Source organism: Halyomorpha halys, unplaced genomic scaffold (assembly GCF_000696795.3).
Source record: "Halyomorpha halys isolate HHAL.00 unplaced genomic scaffold, Hhal_1.1 Scaffold1190.1, whole genome shotgun sequence".
Lineage (NCBI taxonomy): Eukaryota > Metazoa > Arthropoda > Insecta > Hemiptera > Pentatomidae > Halyomorpha > Halyomorpha halys.
Window position 1 is genome coordinate 239977 of NW_027114895.1, and position 9988 is coordinate 249964.

The window sequence follows — 9988 nt, forward strand, 5'->3', positions numbered from 1 at the left end:
TATCCTTAGTAATAAAGATAAGTTATTTCGTAAATTACATTTAATAATTAATCTACTTATAAGTTTCAAAGTTGATACACTTAGTTTTACTTAGTTCTAAAATGGCTTGAAGGTTTAAAATATTCCTGATTCTGGTAATAGACATATTTATGAATTTTTAAATTTTTTTTTCGTAGTCAAAAGAGGTAAAAAGGATCTCTGGAAACATTTGATTTCGAAACCTGGACACGTCAGTATTTTTTTAAACTGGGAAATGAGTCATTTTCTCACAAATTAACATCAAAAACCGAAGAAAATAAATGTGCATAAGAAATATTTTCGCCTAAAAGTTTATGATCTTGTAATTAATTGTGAAATAGATTAAAACAAACGTTTTATCATGATAATTTATTTATATATTATAAGAGTTTTAGAAAAATTATTTTGGCTCTGGTTATTTATTAATTAGGGGAGAAAATGTAACGAGGAAATATATTTATAAATATATAAAATACTGAATTGAAAATACATTATACAAATGCACAATAATGGATTGGTTGAATACCGAATGCTAGGTAGAATTTTTATGGCTTACCAATACTTAATCTATTTAGTTTCATTTAACTCTGTTATTAAATGTTTTCTATATTTCAAAGATATCGAGGACTCTGTAGGCGAGAGAGATAAGGCGTCGTCTCACCTATCTCAAAACTGCGATTAGATGAGTACTTCGAGTGATAGGAAAATCAAATTATCAACTGAGGTTTGGATTTAAATTAATATCCTTTTATTTATTTACTTTTTTATACGCTTTTAGAAGAATCGTGAAAGTTATATTGATTTGAGCAGATGCATTGAATATTTTTGGGAATTCACGATTCAATAATAATCATCAAAAAAAGAGATTAATGTATAATTGGAGAAAGAACTCATTAAAACAAAAGAAGCACCGTTTACTCAGTTCAAATCTACATAGGTCTTTGTACCATTAAAATTAGAAAATTAAAATGGGATAGAAATACACAAAGAAAAAGGAAAAGATCAACAACAAGATAAATAATAATTATGTAGAGTAAATTTACCTTCTGAGATCTGTAAGTTATCTTGTTAAAATAGTGGATAGGATTTACATCATTTGGATCAAGTTCGTTTCCTTTAGTCTTCAAATGATCATTTAAGTGCCTTTTTCCAGTAAGCTTCTTTACGTAGTTAAGTGTACTTAATAGAAAAATGTCATGCATGGTCGTATCTTGAAAGTTTTTAAAATCTGAAAATTTACAACACAATAAAAAAGTTCACTGTAATATGATCTTTCTATTAAATAAAAATTGAATGAGAGAAAAATATATAAATTATTATAAAAACAAATATAAATAAAAAAATAATAATATATAAAAACAAATATAAATATGTTTTGAAACCTATATATAATTAGTTAAAATATAAAAATTTGAATTATATGCTATTTATACATGATTTTTTTAATTGTTTTTGTTATTTTTTCCTTTATATATTGTCCTTTTTTTTTAGATTTTCATTATTCTTTTTATGTGTATGTATATTCTGTTATTTTAAATTTAATCTTATTTCTTATAAAGTAATAAATAATAAACATTTTAAATAAAGCAAAAATATATATACATAAAAATTCAATATGGTCATCCACAATTACATTCCAATAATATTTAAAATAGCACTCTATGTACATAAATTAAAAAAAAATATACATTAAAATAAGAGTAAAAAATACAAAAGTAATAATTATAAAAATATTTCAATATTAACAAAAAAGGTAATGAAAATAACAATAACAAATATAAAAAGTAATAGATATACACATAATATATATAAAAGTAATAAATATACTTTTTAAAAAGTAATGACTACAAATTAAATAACAAAACTGTAAAATATGAAATACTTCTTTTACTCACAGTTTTATCTCATGAAATTTCAATTTTGGCATTGATATTTATAAAAAATGATTAAATCATCAAGACTTAATCATTTTTAATGCTTTTCTATTGATTAATTCCATCAAACATCGAATATTTTTATTTTCTAACGTTTTTTTACGCAATTAAGATTATATCATTTCAGAATTATATTGTAGGAAGATAGTCAGGGTGGCAGTCAATACAGAAATCAAAATAGGAAAAGAAGACTATTTATGGTTAACCAAAGTTTTGTTAAAAATAAAATATATACAATATACAACTTTTATACAATTGGATAATACATTTTTTATACTTCGGAATGTTTTTTTTTTTTACCAATTGACTCTTCAAGGTGTTGTTTGTCAAACAAATTAGTGGCTAGAAACCGCTAATCTTGAAGATTTTACGTTTGAACGCATATGAATGTGTTTCAATAAATTAACTTCACGAAACTATGGAAAATTAATTTTTTTCATATTTAGTTATTTCTTATGGACAGATATTATTCCAGGGTCTTCTATAGAGAATTTACTCTCAAAGAGAAAATTTTTCAGAATGTTTAAGAGACAGATCTTGAAAATTATCACTTCGGAACTATAGCTGTCGGTATTTAAAAAAAAAATCGAAAATTTACAGATAAAATTAAAATTATAAATCCGAGTCTCATTATCTCATTAAGTTAAAAAATAATAAATACCTTTATTAACACGATGTTGAAATAGAATACGATAAGAAAAACAGTCTGAAAAGGACTGAGCTGAAGTTCATGCTTTCGTTTAATACAATAATGGAATCCTAGTAATTTTAATAATGCACAGCAGTATTGTTCAGAGACCTACTAAACGACTATAAGACATGCTTCTTGTTCGGGGCCATATAATAAGAATATTATTATATATAGATGATTATATGTTTATATATTTTTTTTTTCAGAAATTTCTATTAAAAATCCGTAACATTAACTATAATTAGTTTTTAGAGACAATTTCGTTTATTAATGACGCATAGGATAAAATACTGATGGGTACAGATATTGGAACACACTTCACGACGAGCCATCTATTAGTATTGTAATCGATCGTGTTTTCAGGTTATTCAAGACTTGAGTGACACCTTAAAATTCGAATTTCTGGAATTTGGGAGTGAAATTTGGTGGGTAAAACTGTGTCGCCTGATTTTTCTTAAAACACATCCCTGCTTTGCTTGAACAGTGACAAAAAAAAAATCATATTTTTTTATTTTGTGTTTTAAATATTCCATAGATTGTACTACAAACTGGAATTAATTTATAATACCGTAATATATTTATAAAAGTCTATAGGACGTCATCAGTAAAGAAAGTAACTGCAGTCTACATTACTATTTTGTAATACGTTCAATTATAAATAAAATAAATATTTATCAATGTTTATGTATGTATATACCTAAAAGAATGTACCTAGATCTTTATTTTAATTATATTCTTATGTTATTTATTTTTTATCGTAAAATGTTCTTCAGTTTTAATGATCTCTGGTTTGATTGTATATTGCGTTATATTGTATTGTTATCTTATATTAGACAAGTTCACTCTATACTACTTATGACATTAATTACTTCATTTACAATTTTTTTCTATTTATTTATTGGTATTTACAACTGTACAAAAAATAGAACAAGTAAATATAAAGAATATTTCAGACACTTGATAATCATGGGAAGGAACCTCCTAATGGCGGTACTTTCAACATTAATTTAAATCTGAAGGTCCCGTGGCCATTTTCTTTTCAGCCGCCTCGGAGGATTATCGGAGGTCGTTAAGGATGAGAGATTAAGAACTAATGGATTAGGACGAGTAAGGAGTCTGGAATGAAAGAACTCATATCTAATTCGGGCCAAATCTGCAACGAATGGGATGTTAAGGTCTTTGTGGATGAGTTTATTTGTGACGTGAGCATCAAGGATTTTATGGAGGATTTTGGATTGTAAGGATTGGACACGGGAGGAATTTGATGGTTTGGCAGAGACTCAGAGCTCAATTATATATGTCATAATTGGTGTGATTATCATAGTATATAATATTTTTTATAGTGAATGGGAAATTTTAAAATTTATAGTTGTAAATTCGTACATTATTTTTGTTTAAAAAAGTTATTTCATTGATTTTCTTATTTTATTTTATATTTCACTTAAACGTTGTATTACGTTGTTTTAAATTCTACAATTTTAGCATCTAAACCATTAAAGCCTTCAAAATGCCCCACTAAATAAAACTGTTATAAAAACATATTTTATTTTCCATTCTTCATTTGTTTATGTTGTTTTAGCACCGATCGATAGATGTTGCCATGTATAAAAATATAATAAAAATAAATGAATAGAAAAAAAAACTCAAACAAACCAGGGATACATACAATACCATAACTTTCTCCAGCGCAGATACTTCGATGTAATACGGTATATTTTATAAGGGATACTTATAACATATCGGATTCTAAACCGTTGTTATACAAGTAAAAAATCGATCACACGTTAAGAAAAGGTATAAACGTAGCTAATTAAATTAAATGTTAACTTATATATACATACCTATCTCTTTATGAGATACATCATCCCTTATCACAATTATAAGATAATTATGTTATTCCACATATATCTTCTTATTTCATACTTTCCTAAATTTGGCCCCTTCTTGAGAAAATCTCAAATCACCTGAAAGCGTTGGTCACGCAGATGGGATGGACAATTCATGATGACCTTTACCGATAATTATATTAAAAATTCACAAGAATACATTTGAAAATAACTAGGCACATGTTATAAATTTTTAGTAATGCTGGACTAAATTATACCTAACCAGCCAATCAGTCAAACATTGCGTAATGGTATCACGTTGAGCTGCAGGCGTAGGTCTTGTATGCCGTATCGCTCTCAAAACCTCTTTTTTGATTTATTGTTATTTTAAGAATGAATCATGTTTATAGGAACTAGGCCAATTATCGAACCCAAGAATGGAAATAAAAGCATTGATTGTTTAAATGTATCGAATCTTTTCGTCCTGGTCTCAGTCTATGTATAATCCGTTAAGGGACAAGAATTTTTGGTGTGAATGAATTAATCACGTAAATTAAAAAAAAAAAAAAAAAAAAAAAAAATAAAGTAGGCCCTAAAAAAATATGAATGCACTTTTTATCTAAATTTCTGAAAATAAAGTTTATGTTTTAAATTTTTGTTTCCCAAACTCTCCAATCCCATATCACAACCCTCGAAGAATGGATCCGAAATCGGAGGATAAAATAAATCCCATCAAATCACCTCTTCGTGGTAAACCTACCGATTTCCCTACAGTATACTTTAATAATGTTGCTCTTACCCCTGTAGAACAGATCCGCTACCTTGAACTACATCTGGACAAACGACTAACTTGGAATTCCCACACAAGACTGAACAGACAGGAAACTGCACGTCGATTCCAACTTCACAACGGTCAAAACCTACAATTAATTACAAAAGACTGATCTACACAACTATAATAAGGCATGTCTGGACATACGGAGTCGAGCTTTGGAGATCCACTAAACCTTCGAATTCCTCCCGAATCCAATCCTTACAATCCAAATCCTCCGTACAATCCTCAATGCTCCTTACTTTGTCACAAATAAAATCATACATAAAGACCGTAATGTTCCATATGCAACCGATCTAACCCGAACCCGATATCATTTCTTCCATTATAAACTCTCTAACCTCACAAATCCACTAGTTTCTAACATGCTTCCTCATCTATTCCTAACAATCCTCCAAGGCGCCTGAAAAGAAGACGGCCTCGAGATCTTCTAATGTAAAAACGTTATTAGAGTTCTACCAATGGTTAGTTTCTCTACACGCCTGTATCACTCCATTATAAACTTACAGTAAATTTACTAAATGTATTGTTACGTACAGTCGTAAATCTCAGTAAACATATTAAAAAAATATATCTCAATACTGCCCTTGTTTCTTCGCATATTTTTATTTATTTCTTACCAAAAATATTTTATATCTACTAAAATTTGAGAAAACTTATCTTTATGCGTTAAATAATTGAATACACAGCTGAAAGGGAGTTAAGTTAAGAGTTCTAATTGTCTTCAAGTTATAATTGTCAATTTTAGTTAATCACTATACCAACATCAAACTAACTCAAACCTACGCAAGGTTAGCAATGCTATATCCTATCCTAAACAGAAATTCCCAACTAAAACCAGAAACAACTGTCCTTATATTTAAAAGAATTCTCAGGCCACTGCTGATGTATGGCTGTGAAGTCTGGTGAGCGGCATCCTTCACGAAAAGGAAAAAACTACAATCTTTTCAAAATAAAGTCCCAAGAATCCCAGTTAATGCTCCTTGGTTCATAAGAAATAGCCAATTGCATCGGGAATTACATATGGAGTCAATAGAGGATTACATCAAAAAACGGTTCATGAAGTTCCACTCCCAGTTGCCGACAGTTAAAGGAGCAGTGTCCTACAACCTGGGAAACCCAACCTCAACTCGAAGACTGAAGCCCAAACTGCTACAGGACATTCTTTTATAAATTTTAATAAATATAAAATTAATTCATATTCGCACTACCTTTATTTTATTTTTTATTATTACTCATTTTATTTATTCATTATTATTATTTTTTATCATCTTTATTTTTCAATATTCTTCTCTTGTTCCTTTTTCAAATTAACTTGTTTCTTTTTACTATTAGAGGACAATTGTTTTTTTTATTTAAGTGTACCAATATCATTAATTTTTTTTATTAATTTTACTTTCCTCTTTCATTAAGAAGCATTGTTATCTATTTATTTTATTTTTTTTTCTCTTCTTTTAATAATAACATTGTTTATATTTAGGGGTGTCTTTTGTACGAGACTATACCCCCCCCCCCATAATCAACTGTTAAAAAAAATATATACATAATATAACGGTTATATCAACCATGTATGGCCCACCAGGCCGATCTGGTATAAAATCAAATATATAAAAAAATAAAATTTTAGTTACTCGGTTAAGTTCAATTCAATAGTCATAATATTTTATATTATACAGTCTATAAATAATAAAGGCATATTATATAAGTAAAGTCTTATTGTTAGTCAATTAAAGTCAGAATAACTTCTGTCAAAAGTTGTTCTTTTGATACGTTATCCCAATATCCCTAGTATTGGTTACGTTTTATAATCTAAAATTGTATCATTGTTGACATGATAATATACTTGTTTCCAAGAAACATAATTTTTCATATTATTTCAGCTATATTCAAATTTCGTTTATGAAAACTGCGTTCTTTTTTCTTTTGATTTTTTATATAAATTTAATTAAATGGCGGAATCAGCAAAATATACTCCGTTCAACCGTGATGAGCGTAGCCCGTATTTGAGGCGAACACCTGACGATTACGGAGATATCCGAGACACGTTTGAACACGTCGAAGCATATGGTCCTGGAGCAAATCCAGGCTTTACGTGAGTAGTATGCAATGTAAAACTTTGTCGAGTTATATTAAAAGTATTTTTAAAGGTATATGTACGTTTTTACTTTCGCTTATCAATATATAGAATATACAGTGAGATGAAGTATTGCGATGTTTTGTGGTCCACATTACCAGGTCTCGTAAAATGGTATGTGTGTTGGTGTCCTTATGAACAGCCTAGCTCAAAAACGAAAAGTTGTATGGAACCAAAATCACATTTTTAAGTACGGTATATGCCTGGGATGTTGCGGTAAGTTTTTCGATAAAATCGGCTGGTAGGAAGTACCTATTGCTATGTATCTGCCGTCGGGATGCCAGGATAATCACTGAAGGCAATTATCAAAAAATAAGTCAATTAATTAATTTATATTGAGTCCAGCAAAACTATTAATATAATTGGATTCTTTTCCAAAGGCCTTTTGTGTGTTTACTAGTTACCAATTAAATACCTTTATATTTATAAAATATTGTCACCAATAATTATATAATATGATAAGGGGTGGTATGGTATTATAAAATAGTATTTAAACTACATAAATAAACAATAATACTTATTTATATGGTTTATAAAATGATTGCAATGATATGATTAAATGATGGAAATGATCCGGATAAATAATTGCCATAAAATATGAATTACTTTATGACGTATCACCTAATGTATATATCTGAATGATTGCTGAGATTGGTGATTCATGTAGTGGTGTAGTAGCGTGGGTGTGTCTCTTTCGTCCAGGTCTCATGGCCCTTCTTAGGACTTGGTCTGGTCAATATGCATCATGCCCACTCTTCGGTCTTCTTACTTCTTTCTAGTTGTCCTGCCCCTTTTCCCTCACCTCCCCTTAGAGGCGTTACCTTTTTTGAATCTGACTCCTCATTGACCATAGGTGACAAAACGCTTCCTAGCTGAGCGTCTCCCCTAGACCCAAGGGGGTGGGAAAGTTCTGACGTGTCTATCTGCTTAATTGGCTTCTGATCCTTCGGCGTGTGGTAAGGACTGTGGTGCACTAAGGTTTTAAAAGCTCTGATACGAGACCACTGGGGTATACAAACACAGGTGTCCTTGTGAGCTGTCCTTTGAAAGATATCCCACCTTGGGCGGGTAAGGAACCTAAGGCAAAAAACCTTAATAATATTTATAATTGTTAATAGATCAATACATATCACTATTTATAGGTTCGATTTTCTTATAACGTTTAGAGCCAGTTTGCTTAAACTGTAGACAGTTTGTTAACTGACTCTAACGATTTTGATTAAACTATCAATGTAAAATCAAATGATCGTTAATATCAGTTAGGTCTTATCTTAATCTTCCTCATATTCCAAAATCTTCCTCTAAAGTTCCTTTAATTTTGTTTATTTCAAATAATAATGCATTTTATATAGACAGTAATGCAAAAAAAATATGAATAAGTACAATGAAAGAATTTCATAGTTAACTGAAAGATAAAAATGGAGAAATAGAAACAGCAGTTTAGAGACTGAACAACCGGAGACAGCCGAACGTGTCCGATCTCTCCCTATGGCAGTGTACTCGCCTTAGTTAAACTGTTGTATTATTGTAACAAAGTTGATATTCGTTGTTTGCACCTCGAGAAATCCTGAAATATGACATTTTATAAACAGAAAAATAAAAATTTATCGCACATGCATTTATCAAGGTATTGCATATGATGTATTAATCATATTTGATTCACAATGATTATTAACTTTAAATTAAATAAATATATGCATTTAATTATTTTAACTACAAACGTGAGTTGTCAATCGACTCCATTGGCTCGTTGGAGAGGGGAGGGGGCACAAAATCTCTAGGCTCGATAAAAAAAAACTTATATTGACAAATATATAAAATAATTTTTTTGAACAAATATAAAAATTCAGAAAAAAATCATTTCAATTTAAAATAAATAATAACACATACCTTTTTCATACTATTGACAACTGTAGACTAATTTATAAATATATGTGTTTATTTACAGTTTAAATAGAAAAAAAAAATCGGAGTTCTATCAATGGGTAGATTCTCCACATGTTTGTATCTCGTCATTTTAACACTAGCAGCAAATTTACTTATATATATTTTTATACAATTGTAAGTAACAATAAATCAATTATTTAAAAAAAAAAAAAAAAAAAAGTTGTTATCCATTGAGTTTAGGTTAGCAAGAATATTAAATTTTGACTTAAAATATTCAAACTTTTGTGGGAAAAAAAGATTGAAGTGTTGTGAATGATTGCCGTTATAAATTTAAAATAGTTCATGTCCTAATAGCATTATCATTAACACTGTACTAAAGTAATTATCATCAAATCCTACTCCTACAAACTTTTCTATGATTTTTGTATTTAATAACAAGATAAAAAAGAAGAAATGAAATTAAAGGAATGGGTACAATAAATATAATATGGTGAATAAAATAAAAGATACAAAATAATTTGAAAATAAAATATACAAAATAAATAGAAGTACAAAACGTGTAAATTAAAAAGAAGGAAAAAATGAATAATTATTCTTTCACAAAAAAAAAATTGATAATATAGAAAATAACAGTTATTATTTAAACTAATTCATTGATATATATCA

The 9988-nt window shown here is 28.7% G+C and overlaps 1 protein-coding gene across 1 annotated transcript in view; it reads left to right on the forward strand.

Moving 5' to 3' along the window:
- Positions 1-7194: 7194 nt before the first annotated feature.
- The window catches only part of LOC106688737 (uncharacterized), a 13960-nt gene continuing 11166 nt past the window's right edge, over positions 7195-9988 (forward strand). Inside the window, exon 1 of the mRNA XM_067052005.1 lies at positions 7195-7393. Within this exon, the coding sequence (XP_066908106.1) occupies positions 7251-7393 (143 nt within the window). The 5' untranslated portion in view covers positions 7195-7250. The remainder of the gene's footprint in view (positions 7394-9988) is intronic.